The following is a 26606-nucleotide window of genomic DNA, read 5'->3' on the forward strand; positions in this document are numbered from 1 at the left end:
AAGCCACAGAGGTGAAAATGGTAGGTCTGATGAAGGTTTTCTTGTGAATTTCAGTATCTTTGCACAGAGGAAAATGTTTGAACAATACCAACCTTATCTTTTCTTTTTTCCTTTTTTTTTTGTTTAGTTTGCTGTCCCTGCAAATAAATGAATTTAAAAAGGTCCTTGGTGATTTACCCTCAGAAGTCACTAATGACTCTTTGGAGTAATTTTATTTGGCAAAAGCAAAATAACTGACAAAAAAAAAAGTGCTTTGGCTCCAGTGTCCTTGGGGACAAAGAGGATAACAAGTATCAGGTTATTTTGTTCATTTTCTTACTTTTCTTAATAGTTTTACTGAAGGAAAATCAACACACAGTAAACTGCACATATTTAGAGTGTACAATTTAAAAATTCTAACATATGTACACTCCTGTGAAAACATTAATACCATAAAAAGAGTGAAAACGCCCATCAGCCCCAAGGGTCCGTGGGCATCTCTGTTCTTCCCTGAGCCCTCTCCTTCCTGCCCTTCCCCACTCAGGCAGCCACTGATAAGTTGTCTGCCTCTGTGCACTAGTTTGTTTTCTTATAGAAGTTTAAGTGAATACAGTGATGCAATATTGTAATTTCCATTGCATTTCAATCTACATTTTATTTATAGTTACCATTACAATTGTATTTACATGTAATTTACATTTCAACAGACACAGTGAAGAAAAACCATTTCCCACAGGGTCTAATAATCCGGAAGGGTAAGAGGTCTTTTCAACACCCCCACTATCTCAATATCTCTTCATTTTGGCTTGGACTATAAATGAGTTTGATTAAATTTTTATATATTTTTGTATTTAAATTTAAACTTGATTTGCTCATAGGCAAATTACCTATTCCTATTCTTCACTTCCTTTTGAATTATTTGTACATCCTATTGTTTCTGTATGTAGAAGCTCTTTTTATAATGTAGATATTACTCGAGCCCATGCTCTTTTTGGATTTAGTGCATGGTGTATTTTGATTTACAACATGTTTTATTTTTTACTGTATTTATGGCTATTGTTCTTTATTGCTATATTCCTTTCCAAAAGGATAGCAGAATATACATGCTTTTCAAGTGCACACTGAACCTTTGTCAAGATAAACCATCTTCTGAGCCATACAATACATATCAATAAATGTAACACATTCAGTCCCACAAATAGTGAGATATGTGTATCAATTGTATCTTTTCAATTGATACAGGACTTGCCAAAAAGCTCTGCCTGCATAGAAAGAGCTTCCCAAAGTCTCAGATCTCATTTCACTCTGGTCCTTTTACTAACAACTTGATACAGTGAGTGTTGCTTTAAGCAGCAGCATGGCTCAAATATTCAGATTCCCATTTTTTATATCAATTTATATATATGTAGCAGTTCAACTCTTTCGAAGGAAAATTAGAGCTACTTCAGTGGTCACAACATCTATATGTTCATTCAATAGCTCTTTTAGTTTTCCACAGATTAATTTCACTTTTCATTATCAGCCTTCTATTAAGAAGATGCATTGCATTTCATAGGTTAAGCTTACTGTGAACACTTCTGTTATTTGTGTTACTTATAGGGGTTTTAATACATGTAGAGTTTGCTTGAGGAGTTTCTTGAAGATATCTTGTTGAAAGTGTTTGTCTGGTGAAGACTTCCTTAAGTCGGAAACAAAATTTGGGGTCAAATATACAGAATTTGAATTTTGGGTCTAGTAAGCAGCTTGGTTAATCTGAAGCCTTTCAATATAACATGAGCCACAGAGGTAACTTGGGATTTTCTAGTAGCCATATTATGAAATAAAAATGAATTGATTTTAGTGTTATATTTTAGAAAATCCAACATATCAAAAGAGGATTATTTCCACCTGCTACTGCTATAGAATTCTTTTTGCGATAGGTCACAATCAAATTCCTGGAAAGGTTATGGACATCTGTTCTACTTGTGTTTCTCAAGGTATAAACTGAAAAAGTTAATCAGTGGAAAAGTCAACCAAATAGAAGTAAGAAGCCTTGAATGGGGTTTCTTAAGCCCTAGGACAACAGCAGAGCCCAAGAAGAAGAAGAAAGACTTCCTCTTCTTGCCTGGCCAGAGCTCAGCCAATGAGAGACTGTCAGGACTCAGCCAGTGAAAAACCATGCACACTTTGTGTACTGTAGTCCTCCCAGCTTCCTTTCCCCTCTTTAGAATTGTCCTCCTCTTCTTGTTGTGTGAGGATGTGTATGTGGCTCACCATGGTTGCAGACTACAAATAAAAATTCCTTGTTTTTTTTTGTTTTTTTGTTTTTTTGTTTTTTTTTGTTTTTTTGTTTTTGTTTTTTTGCTGGAGAAATAATTGGCAGTCTACGTAAGTCAACAGAATGAAGTTCAGTATAGGAAGTAGTAAGCACTGTCACATCCTTTGAGTTGCAGACATTTTTGTGCCAAATCTAGATGCATCCAGGTTTTTCACTTACTTTCACTTTTTGCAGTTTTACTATCTTCTAATTATTTTAGCTTGTTGCCAACAAATCCATAGAGTCATAGTGAAAATGTAGAAGCAAACACAGATGTAGCTATCTATCCCTTTCCTCACAAATTTACTTCGAGGAGCTATTAACACTTTAAATTCACATGTTTTCTGTTTAAATTGATCTGTTAGTCTGTCATTTTTAGATATTCAATATCGTAGGGGACTATAGTTAGAATTCAGCTTCTACATTAAGATACGATAATTTGAAATAGTTTCCCTTTTTAACTGAAAAATACTATTTTTGTTATTGTTCTTTGCGATGTTTATATTTTATTGAATGCCCTGGTCTTGGATCCCTTCAAAGCAATAAGACATTAATGGATTTTCCAGTCTACTTTCCAGTACCAGTTTTTTTTTTTTTTCTGCTTGGCATCCAAAAACACTCTTAAAATCTGGAAAAGAAAAAGGCAATCAGCACAATTACCCTCTTTGAAATATGCAATGAACTTGTGGCTTTTGTTTCTTTTGTTTTTAGCAGTTTTGTCAAGGCTTGCTAAGGTGTAAGTTCATTCTTTTGTTTCTTAGAAATGTATTTTCTCTTCTTTTTAAGAGAGGAAACTGAGACTTCCATCCTAGGATGGGAATGATTTGAAAACTCAAAGGCACACACTGAGGAACTAATGATCTTTTTATGAAAAACTGATTCTTCTACATGAATGAATTCCATTAGTCCTTTTTGAATAATGCAGTTCTTTTGATTGCATCATTGAAAGCTTGTTTCACTTGCTTGTTTCTCAAGGTGTAAATGAAAGGACTTAGCATGGGAGCAATGGATGTAGTGAGCAGTGTCACACCCTTATTAACAGCCAGTGAGTCCTTTGGTGAAGGTTTAACATAGATGAAGATACAGCTTCCATAGCTGATGGAGACCACGATCATGTGGGAAGAACATGTAGAAAATGCCTTTTTCCTTTGCTGGGCAGAAGAGAATTGCAAAATGGTCTTGAGGATGTACACGTAGGATAGAACCACACACACAAGTGTCATGATAAAGGCCAACACAGCACAGACTGTGACCGTCTCCTCTATGAGCCACGTTTCTGAGCATGAGATCTTTAGGAGGGGGGCTAAATCACAAAAAAAATAGTCAATGACATTGGAGTCACAGAATTCCAGCTTTAGGCCCAGGCTAAATGGAGGGATGATGATCAACAAGCCAGCCAGCCAGGAACCAATGATGAGTCTCCTACAGACCGTGTGGTTCACGATGGTCACGTAATGCAGGGGTTTGCAGATGGCCACGTAGCGGTCATAGGACATGGCGGCCAGGAGGAAAAACTCAGTTACAGCAAAGAGATCAGTAAAAAATAGTTGAGTAGCACAACTGTTGTATGTGATGGTCTTATCACCTGTTGATATGTTGTACAAGTATTTGGGAATACAAGCAGATGTAAATGCGATTTCCAAGAAGGAGAAGTTTTGTAGGAAAAAGTACATGGCAGTTTGGAGGTGAGAGTCTGTGGAGGTGAGGGAGATGATGGTCAGGTTCCCAGTGACGCTCAGCATGTAGGTGAGAAACAGGAAGATGAAAACCAGAGTCTTCAGCTGTGGCTCATCTGTGAGTCCCAGCAGGATAAAAGTTGTTACTGTGTGGTTTCTCATCATTGAGTCCTTCCTTCTACTCAGTCTGCATTTATGATTCAGAGACATTTGATACGCATAGAGTGGTTATCAATGAAGCAAAAAATATGAACTCACTTGCATTTAAAAACTATCTTTACAAATATCCTCAGATTCCTAGGTTCTACAACTGTGCATTTTTGGTCATTTTAGGGGAGACTTAAGAAAAGTCAAGATTGCTTTATCTATACCATAGTCCAAAATATTATGGGTGCTTCCTTCTCATCGCATTTTATATTTTATTTCCATTTTCTGTCTTATTTGATCTATATCTTGGATTTGACTTTCCCTCCCATTTAGATTTGACTGCTAATGTTCTGTGAGAGCAAGAGGTCACTGACTAAAATGTAAAGCTGAATCCCAAACTTTCCTTGTCACCTTCATGTGTTTCCTTGAAGTCTTGTTACTGAAAAAGTACAAGTGTTTCATGAATAGTTGAGTGTCACTATACAGGCAGTCTGCATCCAATAGTGAGGATACGGAGCCCTAGTATTACAATTTAAAAAGTTTGTGTTTCCTTTAAAGACCCCCTTCTTTCTTCCTCCCCCAGCCCCCTGACTCTCTCTCATAATTTTCTCTTTAAAATTACACTAGTTTGTATTGTGGTGCAGAAGACAAGAAGGGTTTTGAAAACAAATATATTGTATAGAATGACAATATGTGTTGCGTATAAAATATACAGGGAGGTACAAAAATCATGACAAATTTTCTCAGTTTTCAATCTGTCTTGTTAAGATTGAAAAACATTCCAAAATAGTATTATTTTATTAATTGTAAACTCAAGCACATTCTTCGAGCATGGCTAGTTTTCCCTGTGACTCAGTTGTGTCATTGACAAAATGGAAAAAATAACAGTATATACCTTCGTATATGATTATGATGTTGAAAAATTAAGTTAATTTATAAGATACTTCTGAAAGTGACTGGCTAATAATGAGCAATGAATATATTTTACCTATTTCTCTGATCTTGTCCACATGATTTTCCTTTTACTTACCAGACATTCAATTATTAATAGAGCATAATAATTTTTTGTTCCCACGAATCTAACGAAACAGTTTATACTAAGGATCGTCACTTTCTTTTTTTTTTTTTTTTTTTTTTTTTTTTTTTTTTATTTTTATTAAATTTTATTTTCCCACTGTACAGCAAGGGGGTCTGGTTATCCTTACATGTATACATTACAATTACAGTTTTTCCCCCACCATTTCTTCTGTTGCAACATGAGTATCTAGACATAGTTCTCAATGCTATTCAGCGGGATCTCCTTGTAAATCTATTCTACGTTGTGACTGATAAGCCCAAGCTCCCGATCCCTCCCACTCCCTCCCCCTCCCATCAGGCAACCACAAGTCTCTTCTCCAAGTCCATGATTAATTTTCTTTTCTGAGGAGATGTTCATTTGTGCTGGATATTAGATTCCAGTTATAAGTGATGTCATATGGTATTTGTCTTTGTCTTTCTGGCTCATTTCACTCAGTATGAGATTCTCTAGTTCCATCCATGTTGCTGCAAATGGCATGATGTCATCCTTTTTTATGGCTGAGTAGTATTCCATCGTGTATATATACCACATCTTCCGAATCCAATCCTCTGTCGATGGACATTTGGATTGTTTCCATGTCCTGGCTATTGTGAATAGTGCTGCAATGAACATGCGGGTGCATGTGTCTCTTTTAAGTAGAGCTTTGTCCGGATAGATGCCCAAGAGTGGGATTGCAGGGTCATATGGAAGTTCTATGTATAGATTTCTAAGGTATCTCCAAACTGTTCTCCATAGTGGCTGTACCAGTTTACATTCCCACCAACAGTGCAGGAGGGTTCCCTTTTCTCCACAGCCCCTCCAGCACTTGTTATTTGTGGATTTATTAATGATGGCCATTCTGACTGGTGTGAGGTGGTATCTCATGGTAGTTTTGATTTGCATTTCTCTTATAATCAGCGATGTTGAGCATTTTTTCATGTGTTTGTTGGCCATCTGTATATCTTCCTTGGAGAAATGTCTATTCAGGTCTTTTGCCCATTTTTCCATTGATTGATTGGTTTTTTTGCTGTTGAGTTGTATAAGTTGCTTGTATATTCTAGAGATTAAGCCCTTGTCAGTTGCATCATTTGAAACTATTTTCTCCCATTCTGTAAGTTGTCTTTTTGTTTTCTTTTTGGTTTCCTTTGCTGTGCAAAAGCGTCACTTTCTTTTTCTTGTTAAAGTTGAGGAAGTTCTAAGTAAACGTTCACCACACAATATCCATAGCACTCTCTCATAACTAACCTTAATAGCAGATAAGTGTTTTTCCCCATCATCTTTTTGCTTTCTTTTTTTTTTTTTTTGTCTTTTGTTGTTTTGTTGTTGTTGTTGTTGTTGTTGTTGTTGCTATTTCTTGGGCCGCTCCCGCGACATATGGAGGTTCCCAGGCTAGGGGTTGAATCGGAGCTGTAGCCACGGGCCTACGCCAGAGCCACAGCAACGCGGGATCCGAGCCGCGTCTGCAACCTACACCACAGCTCATGGCAACGCCGGATCGTTAACACACTGAGCAAGGGCAGGGACCGAACCCCACAACCTCATGGTTCCTAGTCGGATTTGTTAACCACTGCGCCACGACGGGAACTCCCTTTTTGCTTTCTAATTTCTAAATGTTTTTTTGTTTTGCTGAACTCTATGTTGATAGTTCTAAGCATTTCTTTAGACTTTAAAAAACTTCTTACTGACTAAATCTGTCATATACCAGTATTTAAATTTAAGGTGCATGGCATGTTACTTTAATACATTTATAATCGTAATGTGATTATTGATGTAGCAATATTTATCACACTACACAATTATAGTCTAATATTATTGTCCATATCATTATATGGTGCATTAGATATCTATGACTTATTGACCTCTTGTTACAAGATTTTACCCTTAAATTTTACTTTTTTTTTTTTTTTTTTTTTGTCTTTTTGCTATTTCTTGGGCCGCTCCTGCGGTATATGGAGGTTCCCAGGCTAGGGGTCTAATTGGAGCTGTAGCTGCCAGCCTACGCCAGAGCCACAGCAACGCAGGATCCGAGCCGCGTCTGCAACCTACACCACAGTTCACCGCAACGCCGGATCGTTAACCCACTAAGCAAGGGCAGGGACCGAACCCCACAACCTCATGGTTCCTAGTCGGATTCGTTAACCACTGCGCCACGACGGGAACTCCAAATTTTACTTCTTAACATACGTACTCTCTTTGGGTATTTTCTGTCTATTGCCCAAACTCCAAAATAATTGATCTTCAGTTGTATACACAAATGTACTCCAAACACAAGGCCAAAATGAAATGCTTGATTTTATTTTCCTTTTTCTTCCTTTTTTTAAAAAATGATCAAACTAGTGTTTTATATTCATTGGATATTTACTATATGCTAGATAATGAAATAAACACTTCACATGGATGATCTAACTGGAAGCATCTTCCCTCTGGGGCTCCATGTCTTCCCATTCCATCTCTGTCCAACATCTCCATCTCTGTCCAACACCTGCTGGAAAAGCAGGTACTCAGCCACTGGATTTTAGTTTTTAGCTTTCAGGAATTGCAGAGGTGTATTAATTCATTATAGCGTACAAATTATGTTACTTTTAGATGATCTAGTATTAATTGTTGCTTAAAGTAATCTTATCAATGCCTATACACTATCCATGATTAAAGCAGTTTAAAATGATGTTTAATGAATACCCATATTAGAACTTCCAATGCTAAATTTTGTAGTCAGGAGACTAATTCATTAGAGGCAAATATGATCCAAGTTTTTTAAAAAAAGTCAGAATTTGTAATACTTACACTCTGGTAGTTAATCATAGCCTCTCTCTATTAGTTCTTTACAACTATTCTTGTAGCTACACCTTGAAAATTAATATGATGTTGAATAGTAGCATGAGAATTTCGGGTTTTCTGCAGATTGAATCTGGTCATTCCTACAGTAACAGCAGCTTAGGAATGCAAAATTTCCTTGAAATCTTTATCTGTGGTCAAATACAGCAATTTTCTTGCAATAGATGCAGTGCCATCACAAGCCTAGGAAATAGCTTTCTTTCTTTCTTTCTTTTTCTTTTTTTTAAACTTTCAATAATTGAAAAGAAAATAGGTTCAGAAGAACTCCTAGTAGTTTTGGAAGAGTTGGTGTTCTGAACCATTCTGCTCAGAGAGAGGGTTTTCCAATTCCAAGCTTGATATTTATTTCATTTGCCACTTCTGCACCAAAATTAGTAAACAATAGAGTCATTGGTGACCCAGGTTCAAAAATTGCTAATGAAGCATCTGTATAATCATCTTGTATCATCTGACCTTTGGGTAAAGGAAAGAAAACAACCCTAACATAGTAACAGTGGGGAAATGGCCTTTAGAGATAGGAAAAGCAACAAAATTACTTCAGACTGGTTGGATAACTGACTCTAATTAAACCAAAACCTAGTCCAGTTTCTTTTAGCCCATTCTTCTGAGAGGTAGTTAAAGATGTGAAATCTCTCCCTTTCTGCTTTTTCTATTTGTAATAAAATGAATTAATTACATGATAAGATGTTTCATTAGTTGTATACCAACAAAAAATTAAACTGAAAGAGATTAAGATCGACTTAAAAATTGACAGAACATTGTAAACAAACTATATTTTAATTTAAAAAAGACTTCAGATAGAGGTCACAAGTGGTAATATTTTGGAGCATCTCCTTCCATACTTTTCCTTCTGCAAATATCTCCATGTATATCACATATAATAATTACAAACGCATGAGCATTAATTCAAAAATACTTCTGTACTAGCATCCACAGATTGACACATTTATTCTACACTTAGATATGTGTGAACCTACTTTTATCTCCATAATTATTTGTCTGCATCCCTTTCAATCTATCAAATTTCAGTCCATTGGATTAATGTAACATCAACATTTATCCCTAGATTTATCATTGCTGTAAATATATGCTGTTTCCAAAGTTTCACTGTTGTAAAATATAACCCTATGGATAATTATGCTATTTCTAGTTACCTTAACTCATTTTAGCTTCTTTTATGCTTTTTAGAATTACAAAAGTATTACAACAAGAATCCTTTTGAAAATAGTTTTGTATATTAAAAGAGATGAAGTGAAATTTCATCAAGATATTGATAGTCATATTTACAACTCCAATCTACTAGTACAATTGATCAGGTTTTCTTTATCCATCAATGGACACTTAGGTTGTTTCCATGTCAACTATTATAAATAATGCATCAATGAGCGTGTGGGTGATTATATCTTATTGAGGTACAGTTTTTGATTCCTTTCAATAAATAGGCAGAGGTAGAATTGGATCTTTTATAGTTCTAGTTTTCGTTTTTTGAGGGACCTCCCTACTGGTTTCCATGGTGGCTGTGCCATTTTACATTTCCACCCTAGTGCCCAAGGGTTGCCCTTTCTCCGCATTCTCACCAACAGTTCTTATCTTTGTCTTTCTTAAAACGGCCACTCTGACAAGTGAGGTGATGTCTCAGTGTGGTTTTGATTTGCATTTCTCCAGTGATTAGTGATGTTGAGCACATGTTCATATACCTGCTGGCCATCTGTGTGTCTTCTTTGGAAAAACGTGTTTAGGTCTTCTACCCTTTTTAAAATCAGATTGAATTTTTGGTTGGTTTGTTTGTTTTTTGCTCTTGAGTTATAGGAGTTATTTATGTATTTTAGATATTCATCCCTACCAGATATATGACTTACAACTATTTTCTTCCATTTGGAAGGTTGTCTTTTACTTTTGTTTGTGATTTACTTTGTTGTGGAGAAGCTTTTCAGTTTGATGCAGTCCCACTTGTTTGTTTATTTATTTATTTTTCCCCTTTGGTGAATTCTTTTTTTTTATTACTTAGTGAATTTTATTACAGTTATAGGTGTACCACAGTCATAATGGACATGCTGAAAAATTTGGTTGTGATGATTGTTGTTTATTTTTGCTTTTGGTGTCAAACCTAAAAAACCACATCATTGCCAAGACCAATGACAGAGATGCTTTCAAATCTTTAATCCTTTTAGTTTTTGTATGTTTTTGTTTTGGCTGTGCCTGCCACACACAGAAGTTCCTGGGCCAGGGATAGAACCTTCACCACAGCAGTAACAACTCTGAATCCTTACCTGCTAGACCACTAGGCAACTCCCCATGTCTTTAATCCATTTTGAATTGACTTTTGTCCATAGTATAAGATAGGGGTTTGTTTTAATTCTTCTGCAATTGGAAATCCAGTTGTACTGAAGAGAATTCTTTGCCCATTGTATATTTTTGGATCCTTTGTGAAATGTAATCAACCATATCTGGGTGAGTTAACTCTGAACTGTCCTATTCCATTGATCTATATGTCTGTTTTCATACTAATGCCATATCATTTTGATTATTGTATCTTTGTAATGTAGATTAAAAACAGAAAGTGTGGTGTCTCCCATTTTGTTCTTTCTCAAGATTGATTTGGGTACTCATAGTCTTTTATGGTACTTAGCAAATTTTAGGATTGTTTGTTCTATTTCAGTGAAAAATTCCCCTGTGCTTTTTTAAGGGATTGTTTTGACAATGTCAATTGCTTTGTGAAATATGGGTATTTTAGCAATACTAGTTTTTATTGGTGAGCATGAAATATCTTTCCATTTATTTGTGTCTTCAGTTTCTTTCATCAGTGTCTAATAGTTTTCAGTGTATGGAACTTCATCTCCTTGGTTAAATTTATTGCTAAGTATTTAAGTTTCTTGATACCATTGTATATAAGATTGTTTTCTTAATTTCTTTTTCAGATAGTTCATTATTGTTAGATCAGGGAAGATACATGCACCCCTATGTTCATTGCATCACTATTCATCATAGCCAAGACACCAAAACAACCTACATGTCCATTGACAGATGAATGGATTAAGGAGATGTGGTATATATACAAAATGGAATACTACTCAGCCATAAAAAAGAAGAAAAGAAGATAATGCCATCGGCAGCAACATGGATGCAACTAAAGGTTCTCATACTAAGTGAGGTAAGTCAGAAAGAGAAAGACAAATACCATATGATATCACTTATATGTGGAGTCTAAAATATGGCACAGGTGAACCTATGCACAGAACAGAAACAGACTCACAGACATGGAGGTCAGACTTGTGGTTACCCAGGGAGAGTGGGAAGGAGTGGGATAGACTGGGAGTTTGGGGTTAGAAGATGCAAACTCTTACAATCAGAACAGGTAAACAATGAGGTCCTTCTGTAAAGCACAGGGAACTATATTTCCCATCACTTGTGATAGAATGTGATGGAAAATAATATGAGAAAAAGAATGACTGGGTCACTTTGCTGTAAAGAGGAAATTGACAGATCATTATAAGTCACTTATACTTTAATAAAAAAATTAAACAAAAAACACCACACAATACCTTTTGACCTCAGCTTTTCCAGTGTTTCAAAAAATTTGTGATGGCCTGCCTTCATTGCACTGCTTTCCAGATATTAGTTAATTTGTTAAGCAGTTAATCCTTTCTAGCAACTAGTTAAATTGACATAAATTACTTAAGTTCTCAAAAATTACATTTGTGATGTTTTTCAGTTCTGTATATCTATAACTTAAATGCTTATAACAGAAGTTGGATTATAAAACTTAATTTGTGTTAGATGTTGGCATGGACTATGAAATACACTTGGGAGTGTTTTTCCCTTGACACAGCTCTAATAAGCATCAGACAATACTTTTCAGAAAAAAACGTACTCTTTCTGTGAAAATGGGAATGATTTTCCAATCCAAAGTTCATTGAATGTGTAGCTCTTGTGTCACCAAGTGCTCCCAATGCACTAATCCTGAGACTTCAAACCTAAGTGTCTGTGATCCATAGCACAATCTGTGCTCCGCTAACAACTGTCTCTGCTCTCCTGAGCACCTCTTCCTTCCATCATTATTGCTCTACTTTTCATTGAATCTTTATTTCTGAAATCTTCAATTTACAACTTTGCAATGGTTATTTCAGCTATGTACTCAAAGGGATATTTAAAAAAATTTATTCAGCATTTCTGTGTGTTCATAACAGTAATAAAGATTTTCTTGGAGATCCCGTCGTGGCGCAGTGGTTAACGAATCCGACTAGGAACCATGAGGTTGCGGGTTCGGTCCCTGCCCTTGCTCAGTGGGTTAAGGATCCGGCGTTGCCGTGAGCTGCGGTGTAGGTTGCAGACACGGCTCGGATCCCGCGTTGCTGTGGCTCTGGCGTAGGCCGGTGGCTACAGCTCCGATTGGACCCCTAGCCTGGGAACCTCCATATGCCGCGGGAGCTGCCCAAGAAATAGCAACGACAACAACAACAACAACAACAACAACAACAAAAAGACAAAAGACAAAAAAAAAAAAAAAAAAAAAAAAGAAGATAGGAATAAATTACTTTAAAAAAAAAAAAGATTTTCTTCTCTTTTCTCAGTATTGAGAAATGCTGTTATCTTTTCTGTGTATTTAAATTATATGCCTGTTCACCCATTTTAAACATTTACATAAAATTCCTCTTATTACATGTGTTTAGATATAATTTGTGTGAATATTTGAGAAGACTGACACAAATTTTTACCCTCTATTTTAACTGAGTTATGATTTTATTATGTGTTTAATATTATGAATTTAATTTTTTTTTTGGTCTTTTTGCTATTTCTTAGGCCGCTCCCGCGGCATATGGAGGTTCCCAGGCTAGGGGTCGAATCGGAGCTGTAGCCACTGGCCAACACCAGAGCCACAGTAATGCGGATCTGAGCTGTGTCTGCAACCTACACCACAGCTCACGGCAACGCCGGATCGTCAACCCACTGAGCAAGGGCAGGGACCGAACCCGCAACCTCATGGTTCCTAGTCAGATTCGTTAACCACTGCGCCACAAAGCGAACTCCTGAATTTAATTTCTTTCCAAAATATTTTGGAAAAGAAATTGACATATAAAAGATAAGATAATGATTTGAATAGTGAACACACAAAAATAGCTCTAGCAAGGCTCAGTGGAATCTAGGGATAAGAAATATTGAGAAAATTGATATGACAAGTGTAATTATTAAAAAATAACTTCAGGAGTTCCCGTCGTGGCACAGTGGTTACCAAAACTGACTAGTAACCATGAGGTTGCCGGTTTGATCCCTGGCCTTGCTCACTGGGTTCAGGATCTGGTGTTGCAGAGAGCTGTGGTGTAGGTTGCAGACATGGTTCAGATCCAGTGTTGCTGTGGCTCTGGCAAAGGTCGGCGGTTAAATCTTGAATTAGACCCTAGCCTGGGAACCTCCATATGCCGTGGGTGCAGCACTGAAAAAGACAAAAAAACAAAGCAAACAAACAAAAAACCCAAAAAACCCCTAAACTTCAAAAGATTAAAAAATATCTAAACTTGAAAAATATTCAAAAGATTACAAACTTCAAAAATGCAATGTGAGTGGCCATTTATTCTTGACTCGAGATAGTATTTTAAAAACATTATTTTCTTCTACATAGTTGAAACCAAGGCAATTCTTTTGATTGAGTCCTTAAAGGCTTTCTTAACTTGATTTTTTCTCAAAGTATAAATGAATGAATGGGTTCAATGCAGGTGAAATAGAAAAAATGAGCAGTGAAACGACTTTAGACTTTATTAGTGGTCACTTCTTCCTTTGCTATAGGATTCATGTAGATGAAAATGCACGTTCCATAGGTGATGGAAACCACAATCATGTGGGAAGAGCAGGTCGAAAAGGCTTTTTTCCTTTGCTGGACAGAAGGGAACCTAAAAATTGTCTTGATGATGTAAGCATAGGACAGAACTACACAAGTGAGAGTCATATTCAGGGTCAGCACAGCACAGATTATAACCGTCTGTTCCATGAGCCATGTGTCTGAGCATGAGATTTTCACTAAGGGAAACGCATCACAGCCGAAATGATCAAGCCTGTTAGAGTCACAAAATTTTAAATTCAAACCCAGGCTAAGTGGTGGGATTAAAACACAGAGACCAGCCATCCAACAAGAGCTGATGAGAATCCCACAGACTCTGCTGCTCATGATGGTCACATAATGCAGGGGTTTGCAGATGGCCACGTAGCGGTCATAGGACATGGCGGCCAGGAGAAAAAACTCTGTTATTCCACAGAGGTCAGTGAAACACACTTGAATGAAACAAGCATTATAGGTGATGACCTTGTCACCTGTTGCTATATTATACAAGTATCTGGGAATACAGGCCGTTGTGAATGAGATTTCTCAGAAGGAGAAATTTATTAAGAAAAAGTACATGGGTGTTTTCAGGTGGGAATCCACAAAGGTGAGTGTGATGATGGTCAGGTTCCCAGTTACACTCAGGGTGTAGGTGAGACAGAGAAAGAAAAAAATCCGAACCTGCAGCTCAGGGTCATCTGTCAGTCCCAGCAGAATGAAGGTGGTTATTGCATAGTTTCTCATCACTGATGACTTCTGTCCAGCCTGCATGCCCAATAATTCAGAGATTATTATTTAGAGTCTCTAACGTGTGTAAAATCTAATCTAATTAGCTAAGTGTTCAGTATACTTTCATGTTGTATTTTAAATCACAACATGCATCTGTGTGGACATGTTCCGAATAGAGTGTCAATTCACGAACAGCAATGTTGTTTGCCTCCCCACATTCTTCCATATTCAGAGCCATGTAGAGAAACCCACATCATTAAATTATGTTTCTGGTTAACAGTTTAGTCCTTGTCCAAATGTGATACATCCTGTGTAATTTGGACTTACTCTAAAGAATCCTGACCAGGACATGGAATCTCTGCTCCAGCATTCTAAGACTTTTCTATTTTTGTTGTTGTTGTGGATACGTGTGTTTTCTCCTATGAACAAGGGTAAACATTACACAGAAGACTCTGTCTAAGCTTCCCTCCCTTGGCGTCCTTCCACATGTCTCTATCAAAGTGCCAAGTGTTATGCAGGATAAAGTACATTAAACACAATTTTATTGTATTTTTTAAAAAATGCTCTTATAAAGGAACTGTAAACTTACACATATGATTTTTCTAAGTTATCTTTGTGCCTGCTTGGATTGCTTGAATCTCTTAGTTCCTCTTCCCTTCTGACTAAACACCCCTCTCTGTTTAATCCACAATTCCTACCATTTTATATAACATCTTTCACTTCAGGAAGACTAAGTTTCTGTTTCCAGTAATGATTTTTTTTCTGACTTAACATTATTGACTTGAATACCAAGCACATCTTCTTATATATTGAACTGACTCACAAACACCTGCTTGTACAAACCACTCATGTCCGTTTCAATGTCACTAAAACAGAAGCTGTGATCATCCACGTGGTTGGGTTGGGTGCTCTCCTCCCTCTTCCCGTATTAACCATATATTCTGTGCTGGTTATTATAGTATTAAATATCCGCTCTGTGCCAATTATTATAGTAAGTATTAACCATGTATTAACTATGTATTCTGTGCCAGTTATTATAGTATTAACCAAACATTCTGTGCCAATTATTATAGTAAGTGCTTATCTTGTATACTTTGTCCTGTATTTTGCAACTTAACTGAGTAAACCTAATCATCTCTTCACTGTTACCTATTAATGCAATGTTAATTCCAGAGGTCATGGGTTTTCTGATGCTAAGTTTATGCCCAATGCTACTGCACAGTAATTTTCTAGGTTATTAAGATTTAATTACTGTGGTGGGGTAATTGAATGTTCTCAATTTTCAGTGCGTCTCAATGCTTATAATCCTATGTCAATAAGAAAAAGTTTTCCCTTTGCAATTGTAGTTTATTTGTTTATGAAGACTTTCTCTTCATTGCTTTTTAACTGTATTTTATTCATACTGAAGTAGAAGGGCCATATCTGGTGGTTTGCCCAGTTCATAATGTTAAACACACACTGGCAGTTACCAGTGTGGGGATGAAGTGCTGACCTACCACTCATAGTTTTCCGGAAAACTAGGACCCTCCCAGAGAATTTTGGGACATATGCCATATATATACATATATGTATTAGATTAATTTCAGAAGTAGTAGAGAATGGTAATTTTTGGGGTGACATATGCCATATATATATATATATATATATACATATTAGATTAATTTCAGAAGTAGTAGAGAATGGTAATTGCATTCTATCAACCTTTGGGTGTCATCCTTTCTCTTTATCTCTCAGGTTACATATGCATCACTATGTAACTTCACTTAGCATGCTGTGGACATTACTCAGTGTTCAAAAACTATTTTTTTCTTACAAGATATTATATAGTATTATAAAATATTATTCAATAATCTCATTGACACTAACATGTAACCAATAGATTCTGGTTCATCTATCTTTCAATAAACATTTGGAAGGAGGCAGGGATTGCTAATGAGAGATGAAGGGAGAAGTACCCACACTCACACATTCCTACGCAGAGCTTGTATATTTTTCACTTTGAGGTTGTGGTATGGCTTATGTCATTTCTGGGTATACATTGTATTAGGATTCTCATTTATATATCCACCTATTTATAGTAAGACATCTCCACATATTTTTGAAGTCTTTATACCATATAAAAATGATAGCTTGTGTATCTAAATTTAATGCAGGCAGGTGAACTATTTTTCCTCAGAGAAAAATATGACCAAAGTTAAACAAAGGGAAATATTACTAATGTTGAAAAACTTATTATACTTACTACTTACTTTTCTGTCAATCATAACTTCCTTAAGGTGATTAAAATAGTAATTCCTAAGCCACATATATGAAATGGTTGGTTTTATGAAGGTTTTCATGTGAACTTCTGCTCATACATCAGTTTTCACCTTGAGGATTTTTGAATGTGTAGAAAGCTCCCTGAGATTGCTGTCTCCAGGAGATAAATAAATTAAAAAAAAGGATTGACTCTCTCAGGAGAGGCCTAAAAAATATTTTTGTGTATAGATTAACATTTAAAAAGTAAACATAGTGGGAGTTCCCGTCGTGGCTGAGTGGTTAACAAATCCGACTAGGAAGCATGTGGTTGCGGGTTCTATCCCTGGGCTTGCTCAGTGGGTTAAGGATCCGGTGTTTCCGTGAGCTGTGGTGTAGGTGGCAGATGTGGCTTGGATCCCATGTTGCTGTGGCTCTGGTGTAGCCCGGTGGCTGCAGCTCCGATTAGACCCTTAGCCTGGGAACCTCCATGTGCCATGGGTGCAGCCCCAGAAAAGACTAAATAAATAAATAAAAAATAAATAAAAAGGTTAAAACATAGTGATCCCAGTGGCAGAAACTCTCTCCTCTTTTGAAAGAGTTGGTATTTCAATATCTTTGGACAGAGAAAAAGGTTTGAACAGTACCAACCTTATCTTTTCTTTTTTTTTTTTTAGTTTGCTGTCCCTGCAAATAAATGAATTTTAAAATGGTCCTTGGTGATTTACCCTCAGAAGTCACTAATGACTCTTTGGAGTAATTTTATTTGACAAAAGCAAAATAATTAACAAAAAAAGTGCTTTGGCTTCAGTGTCCTTGGGGACAAAGAGGATAACAAGTATCAGGTTATTTTGTTCATTTTCTTACTTTTCTTAATAGTTTCACTGAAGGAAAATCAACACACAATAAACTGCACATATTTAGAGTGTACAATTTAAAAATTTTGACATATGTACATGCCTGTGAAAACATTAATACCATAAAAAGAGTGAAAATGTCCATCAGCCCCAAGGGTCCATGGGCATCTCTGTTCTTCCCTGTGCCCTCTCCTTCCTGCCCTTCCCCACTCGGGCAACCACTGATAAGTTGTCTGTCTCTGTGCACGAGTTTGTTTTCTTATAGAAGTTTAAGTGAATACAGCGATGCAATATTGTAACTTCCATTGCATTTCAATCTACATTTAGATCTACATTTCATTTACAGTTACCATTACAATTGTATTTACATTTCAAAAGACACAGTGAAGAAAAGCCATTTCCCTCAGGTTCTAATAATCAGGAAAGCTAAGAGGTCTTTTCAACACCCCCACTATCTCAATATCTCTTCATTTTTGCTTGGACTACAAATGAGTTTGTCTAAATTTATATATATTTATGCATTTATCTTTAAATTTGATTTGCTCATAGGCAAATTACCTATTCCTATTCTTCACTTCTTTTTGAATTATTTGTATATCCTGTTGTTTCTCTGTGTCAGAGCTCTTTTTTATAACTTAGATATTACTCGAACCCATGCTTTTTTTGGATTTAGTGTATGGTGTGTTTTGATTTATATAATGTTTTATATTTACTTTTTATTTTCATTTTTTACTATATTTATGGCTATTGTTCTTTATTGCTATATTCCTTTCCAAAAGTATTGTACTAATTGACGGTCCCATCAAGTATTTCATTCCAATGTTGAAAATTATTGTACTAAAAGCTGTAATTTTGCTGTTTTAGTAGATCTAAAATGCTATTTTAAAGATTTTTCTCTTGCATTTCCTTGATTACTCTCAAGGGTAAACAGTTTTTTCCATGTATTTGTTTAATAACTGTATTTCCTCTTGGTATGAAGATCATTTTCCTTTTTCCCCCATTTTATTGAAATAGATCAATATATAACATTGTGTACAGGAAGTGTTTTAAAATACATATATTCCAAAGTATAGCACTCTTTCCTTTATTTTATTTTGTTTTTTATTTTTATTTTTGCCTTTTAGGGCCACACTTGTGGTATATGGATATTCCCAGGCTAGGGGTTGAATGGGAGCCACAGCCACCAGCCTAGCCAGAGCCACAGCAACGCTGGATCTGAGTGTCGCTGCAACCTAGCCACAGCCCATGGCACGCAGGATCCCTAACCCACTGAGAGAGGCCAGGGATCCAATCCGCATCCTCATGGGGACTAGGGTTCCTTAAGCGCTGAGCCACAAAGGGAACTTCTGTCCTTTGTTTTAGTGGTTTTTTTTTTTTTTTCTTTCTTTTCCATTGAGAAATGTTTAACCATGCATCATGTATTTTCTTCCAGGAAATACATACACACTGTATATGTGTGTATACATGATCCATCTACCGATCTATGGATAGATAGATAGATAATATCAGTCATTTAATCTATTGTACGTGTTTTGAAAAATAGATCTAACATATCTACTTACAGAAGTTGTAGTCACAACATTCATTAAATAATTCTTTTCACACTGAATTTAAATTCCGTCTTTGTAATTGAACATACTACCTTACCTGACTTGTAGAAATCTTTTACTGTCTGTTTTTTTTTTAGGATGCCCCATGACATATGGAATTCCCACGCCAGGGATAAGATCCCAGCCATAGTTGAGAACTAACCTAGATTCTTACCCACAGTGCTGGGCCAGAGATGGAGTCTGGTCCTAGCACTCCCAAGACACTGCTGATCCCATTGTGCCACAGCGGGAACTCCTTTTTCTGCATTTTTTTGTTCTGTGCATTAGGTATTCCTAGACCAAAACATATTTTAAATTTATTTCATTGGATCTTATTTGTACATTTGTGGGATACTTGTGAGTTTTATTCTTCTAGGTGCATCTAGAAATAATTACATGCGATTAATAGCATAACTGTTGGAATTTTAATGAGAATTGCATCAAATTTTATGTTAGTTTTAGGTGAATTATAATACTTTTGGTCTATTGCTTTGCATCTAAGAATAAGATAACTTTTAAAATTATATATTTTCATGATTTTATATCTTTAAATGGATTATGTCTTTTACTTCATTCAGAAAAATGTGTTTTACTTCTTAGTGAAGTCCCTTTGTTATTGTTATGATTGAAATTAGTTACTTATTTTGCTTTTCAGATATTTATTGGTATACAGAAGTAGACCACATTTAAAAAATATATATATTCTTTACTTATCCAACTTAAATTCTTTTCTAAATTCTATTATTTGTCTATTAGTTGCTTGCATTTATACCCCTTTCAGTGTTAGCAGAAATGTATGTATATCTTTATATGAAATTAAAATATTAATCCATAGACATGATTTCTTTTACTGATACACACATAAAAGATGCTGCCAATTATCTTACCATGTAAATGCTAAACTGTCACACATTATAAACACCTTTTATATTAAGAGTTAGCCATGCTTAAAATATGCATATTCAAATTGCTAAAAGTTATTTTTATATTTCTGTCCAGTATTTATAATGACTTTTATTTTCTTGTGACTTTTAAGATCATACAAAACAATGTTAATTACCAAGGATGAGACCAGACATCCATATCTGATTCCTGATTTACATTTATAATCTATTGGTTTTTTATTCTTTAAAATATTTTTATGAATAGTTTTTTTAACATGTTCCTATTTTACCTGTGATGTTTCCTGACTATTAAATTTTACCAAAGGTTTTCAAGCATCTATTTATCCATTCTTATGATGTCTAACTTTGAAAATTGTTATGATAAAGTATATGGATAGATTTTACCGAGATATAGCTTTTCAGAGTAGATTAAAATCTAGTTGGTCATAATTTGTTTTTTTCTTTTAATATCTTCCTAAAATGTACTTACATATATTTTATATAGAAAAATTCTATTTTACACTTAAATGCAATTGTGTGTTTTCTTTTTCTATGATATGGAATGGATGAATTTAAGCTGAAACTATTTGGAGTATTTTTAAAATTAAGGAGAAAAATTTTTAAAAAACAAATTTATCCTCTTTCCACATTAAAGGCAGAAATTTATTCACCTTCCCAGTAAATTATATCAGTATTGCTATATTCAAATTTGTAATTTTTTTTCATGTTTTACCAAGAATTTTTTATTGCTTCCAATTTTCCTGTCTTTTGTTGTCAAATTGAGTGCAGCAAATATTTATATCTATTTGATTCTCTTATGTACTGATATTTATATCTTGTTTCTAATTCTTAATCTTTAATATGTTGCTTTCTGTCTTTCTCCTGATATTTGGAAGGCAAGATTATTTTTTCCACAGTTTTAGCAGAACCAGTGTCTGATTTATTCACTTTAAATTTTACAGTTAACTGCTTTTGCTTTTTATCTTAAACTTTCATTGTTCACTTTGTTTCATTTTGTTATTTTTAGAATTGTTTAGGATGAGTATGAGTCCCTTCATTTTTAATCTACTCTCAAGTAAAAATTTATATACACAAATGTACTTTATACTACAATTTTTATAAATATGTGTGCTTTAAGTACAGATTTTTAGTGTGTTATGGCTTGTTAGATATGCTGTAATTTCAGCCTCAAATTTTTATTTGATTTTTAATTGGTATTGTGCACTTAATTTTAAAGGATTTATTTTAAATATTTATATTTTGAATTTTATGTCTGATTTGTAGACTTTAAAAACTCCACTTGCAGGCGTCTACAATCAGGATTAAGTTATGTTAGGGAATCTGTTTCTCTTCTTTTCTTTTTTTAAGCTGGTGGACAAAAATACTCAAACTTATCTGAATTTGTGGTTGGGTGGATTGTATTATAAATCTCTATTCCATTGAATGTGTATCAGTTCATTAATCATAGTTTTACTTTATTGTGCCTTTCTAAATTTTTTCATCATGTGACTATTGAGATCTTATATTCCATTTCTTTGTGGTATTTAAATTCATTCTGTTGTGTACATTTTAAAGCATCTTTTTTCACTCTACTCCATGTATGCCATACCTAGTGTCAGGCTTAAGCTGTTTTGTTTTCAATGTACTTTTTTCTCTCTCACCTACAGATTTCTGTTATTTGCTATAAAATAGCAAAACACTGAAAATGATCGTTATTAAATTGTACTGACAATTTCTCAGACATTTGCTCTGGTTAGAATTTTTACAGTATTTTAATCAATCGTATTTTTCTTAGTTCTGGAATTATATTCTTACAAAAACTTGTGCTTTTTATTACTGTGTTACACCTCATTTATAACTTTTAACTCAAATTTTATTACAAACATATCCATGTGAATGGAATTGTTAATAGATATGGAAGAGAAGAGTCAAATGGTAATAGTTCCCCATCAGTAAAGTTAAAGAAGTTGCAAAATGTTAATAAAACTGGAAAAGAGATTATCAAAAACTCTAGTATGATTAGAATTTTACCAGAAATTTGAAGGAATATTCATGCTTTCATCATGATGAATCAAGTACCTTTTTTCTTACTTTTTGAAGAAGAACGTAATCCTTTTGATCAAGTCATTCAAGGCTTTCTTCACTTGCTCGTTTCTCAGGGTATAAATAAAAGGGTTCAGCGTTGGTGAAATAGAAGAAATGAGCAGGGAAACTCCTTTATTAAGAGCCACCTCTTTCTTGGCTGAAGGTTTGATGTAGATGAATATACAGCTGCCTAAGTGATGGAAACCACAATCATGTGGAAGAACAGGTCAAAAAGGCTTTTTTCCTTTGCTGAGAGGAAGAGAATCTTAGAATTGTCATGATGATATAAATGTAGGATAGAACTACACACACAAGGGTCATGATGAATGTCAGCACAGCACACACTAAAATCATTCTTTCTATGAACTGTGTGTCTGAGCACGATATCTTTAGCAGAGGAGTGGCATCACAGAAAATATGGTCGATGACGTTAGAGTCACAGAATTCCAGATTGAGGCCCAGGCCTAGTGGGGGGATTATGATGCACAAACCAGCCATCCAACAGCTGATGATTAACCTATTGCAGACTCTGTTATTCATGATGGTTACATAGTGCAAGGGTTTGCAGATGGCTACATAGCAGTCAAAGGACATGGTGGCCAGAAGAAAAAATTCCGTTATCCCAAAGAGGTAAGTAAAAAATATTTGAGCAGCACAAGCAGCATAAGTAATGATTTTGTCACCTGTTGCTATGTTGTACAAAAATCTGGGAATACAAGCCGTTGTGAATGAGATTTCCAAGAAAGAGAAATTTTGGAGAAAAAAGTACATGGCTGTCCTAAGACGGCAATCTATGAAGGTGAGGGAGATGATGGTCAGATTCCCAGCTGCACTCAACATGTAGGTAAAGAAAAGGAAGATGAAAATCAGAACTTTCATTCGTGGGTCATCAGTCAGTCCCAGAAGGATGAATGTTGTTATTGTGTGGTTTCTCATCATGGATTCTTGCTTTCTGCCCAATCTGCAGAAAGAATTCAGAGACACTTGAAAAGAGTGCGATGAAGACAAAACGAGGATTCAGCAATGGCTAGAAATGCCCCCCCCAAAAAAAACCTCAAAAAACAAAAAAACAAAAAACTGGCTTGACTGTCTTGAAGTGAACATCTTGTCTCGAGTAGTATCTTCATTGTGGATATAAGTATTAACTATATCTTCATTCTTGCCTTGTCTTCCAACGAGATAGTTTTGTCTTTGCCCATAATACTTTTGGCTTAGTATTTCTAGCCATGAGTTATGTAAGCTAGTGGTCAAATACCTTGTGATTCTGAGAGAATTTTCTAAAGGTTTTTCCTTGGCTTTCACCAATTAATTACAGAGACACCACCTTCAATTATTTCAGCCTTCATTCGGTGCCTCCTGGGCTTGGATTTCTCTATGTCACTGAACATTAGGAAAGTCTCCCACAGAATGGAAATTATTTATGTCATTATGTATTTTATAGTCTTCCTTTAAAATATACTCTTCCTACTGACATGTAGCAGGCTCAACTTTCACACACATACAAATCGTGTCCCCAGTTAAGCTCCAGGATTTCCAGATACTACTATGAAGAAGGAAATGGTTTTGGTTTTTCTTTGCTTGAGGACTGAAAGCTTCCCTCAAATTAGGGGCAACCCAGGGTACAACCATAGGCAAGTGAATCTGGGATGTTGTGAAAACACTCCACAGCTCAACTCTTCTCCTTGTCCTAGTCATGGCACTTAGGGCATCACTGTGACCCTGAACTCAGACTTTCACACTGCAGTGTGTTTTCAGTGTTCCGGAAGTAACATGGCTTATTTTTCAAAATTAATGGTTCTCATGAACTCAGTTCTCCTTGATATTACACATAAGGATGTTAAACTTAGGATGCGGTGCATTCATTCTGTTTATTTTGACTTCCCCAAGAACCAGAATTTGTAGTGAAGGGAGGGATGCCAAATGAGATGATAAATGATGAGTCTGTATGACCTTGTTTTACATGGAGTGATGACCTCATTTGTGTGTACGTGTCCATGTCTATTTGTATTTTTTGTTTTGTTAAGTTGTGACTGAAAATAAGGTAGGCATTTACTGTCTTGATATTTCTCAACTATACTGTACTAACTAATGCTTTAAAATCAACCTGTCCATGGTTTTTATCTATTCAAAGGTAATTATTTTTTGAATGACATTAACATAATATTCAATTCCATTACAAATGTCAAAATTTGCATTAGCAGCTTTGATTTGGTAAAGATGGATATTATGCATTTTTAACATAGAATTTATGACTGTTTCTTACAAAGGACAATGAAAATAAAGACGTCCATTACTTACTTTTGGCCAGTCAGTCATAACTTCAAGTGGTGGTTTAGCAATATTACTTCTTAAAGATAACCTTTATTTGTGCATTTATGGTCTCTATTGCTCATAATCTCACTCTATATCATGTCAGTTTGGAATGTGTAATTCTATTTTCATCACCTAATTCTATAAAATTTTCCTCATACACAGTGGCTATTACAAGTCTAAGAAATACTTTGAAACAGCTCTGAGACTGAAATTACCAAGAATTCTCTCAGGTTTTGGAGATCTTGGTATTCTGACTTCCTGGGCAGAGAGAGGTTGATACATTAATAAGGTTGGTGTTTGCTTACCTAGCATACTTACAACTTAAGAACCAACGAAAGGGTGCTTGGAGATCCAGGTCATAAAATCGCCATGGAATCTTTGTGTCATAATGTTGGCAAAAACCTAAAACATGCAGTCTGAGGAGTAGGAGCCACAAGGAAAGCAGAAGGAACAGCTTAGGGATTGGAGCACAGACAATAATGAGATAAGGCACAATTCTAAATAATTTTACTTGTATTGTATCATCAAATCACTCTGAAGATCAAGAGCCAGATTTTCTTTTGCATTACCTTTTATGTGAATAATTAAAACTATTCCAAAAATTAATCAGAAAAAATCTGCATGATATCATATCTAGAGATAACTAATATTAACACTTTGGAAAAATATTTTCAGATATAGATCAACAACTTATCAAAATATTTACATTTTGATACTATAAAAGGTACCCTACATTTTGATACATTTTGAAACTATAAAACTTTTGTGAGGATGCTGGTTTGATTCCTGGCCTTGCTCAGTGGATTAAAGATTAAAAATGGGCATAACACCTAAATAGACATTTCTCCAAAGAAGACATATGGATGGCCAAGAGGCATATGAAAAAAGTGATCTGTATTACTAATTATTAGAGAAATGAAACCAAAACTGCAATGAGGTACCACCTCACACCATCAGAATGGCACCATTAACAGGTCAACAAATAACAAATGCTTAAGAGGTGTGGAGAAAAACGTACCTCCTCCAATGTTGGTGGGATGTAAATGTTACAAACCATTATGGAAACAGTATGGAGATACTTCAGGAAACTAAATATAGAGCTAACATATAATCAGCAATTCCACTGCTGGCTATTTCCCAACAAAACTTCATTAAAAGGATACATGCACCCTATGTCATAGCAGATTATACAATACCAAACAGGAAAACTAAATGTCCATCAAGATGAATGAAAAGATGAACATATAACAATGAAATATACTCAGCAAAAAAAATAATCAATGCAGACATGGAGATTGGACCTTAACTAATGAAGAAGCCAGAAAGAAAATAGGAAAACATGTATACCTTGTTTGTGGATCTAAATTGGAACAGATGATCCTATTAACCACAATAGAATGATCATGAAGAAGAGCAGACTGGGGTTCCCAAGGGGAAAGGGGAGGGAGTGGGCGGATGGGCATTTTAGGGTTTTTGGGATGCAAACTGTTATATTTGGAATGGATGGGATCCTACTGTACAGCACAGGGAATGTGTGTGATTGGGTCACTTTTTGTACAACAGAATTGATGAAAGGTTGTAATCAAAATAATAATAAAATATCCTCAGAACAAGTGATATGAAAATCTCAATAAAGCAGGTCTAGGACAGATAATCTCAGATTCCTCATTAGAATGATCAAGCTAGAAGTAGGGGAAAAATATCTTAAAAGCTGAATCACTGAAAGGGACCAGGCTGTAATTAAACAGTCCGGGTTAGATGTGGTGCTGCTGGAGACACTGAAATATGTCATTTAAGGATTAATAAAAAGTAATATTGCTAGCACGGAAATTTTCAGCGCCTTTATGGATGATCTCGTGTTCTACAGTCTATTATGCTACCACCCACAATTGTTGTCCACTTTGCAGACCAAGAAATCAATACTATAGTTGTACAACTCACTTAATGTCATGTAACCAGTAATTAATATTAGTTAAAATAGACCTATTCTAGTGGTTGTTTTAGCATTTAGTTTTTCAATAATTGTAAAATGATTGATTTCAATTATTATGTTTGTAACAAACTCGATTGAATGAATCCTGTTATCACCCAGATAGGCATAAATAGTGAGAA

At 35.3% G+C, this 26606-nt stretch overlaps 2 protein-coding genes and 1 pseudogene across 2 annotated transcripts; all 3 read right to left on the reverse strand.

Annotated features, from left to right (window-relative positions):
* Positions 1-1478: 1478 nt before the first annotated feature.
* LOC110257984 (olfactory receptor 6C2-like) lies at positions 1479-4269 on the reverse strand. Its single transcript, XM_021081003.1, has one exon. It carries the CDS (start codon positions 4159-4161, stop codon positions 3178-3180), a length of 984 nt encoding a protein of 327 aa, XP_020936662.1. The 5' UTR covers positions 4162-4269; the 3' UTR covers positions 1479-3177.
* A 9165-nt stretch (positions 4270-13434) lies between these two features.
* LOC110257986 lies at positions 13435-14797 on the reverse strand (annotated as a pseudogene).
* A 7386-nt stretch (positions 14798-22183) lies between these two features.
* LOC110257985 (olfactory receptor 6C2-like) lies at positions 22184-23117 on the reverse strand. Its single transcript, XM_021081004.1, has 2 exons — positions 22673-23117; positions 22184-22371 (listed from the first exon to the last, which is right to left on the reverse strand). The coding sequence occupies exons 1-2, from the start codon at positions 23115-23117 to the stop codon at positions 22184-22186; spliced, it is 633 nt and encodes a 210-aa protein (XP_020936663.1).
* Between the last annotated feature and the right edge of the window lie 3489 nt (positions 23118-26606).

The sequence above is a fragment of the Sus scrofa genome, unplaced genomic scaffold (genome assembly GCF_000003025.6).
Source record: "Sus scrofa isolate TJ Tabasco breed Duroc unplaced genomic scaffold, Sscrofa11.1 Contig1041, whole genome shotgun sequence".
Taxonomy (NCBI): Eukaryota; Metazoa; Chordata; class Mammalia; order Artiodactyla; family Suidae; genus Sus; species Sus scrofa.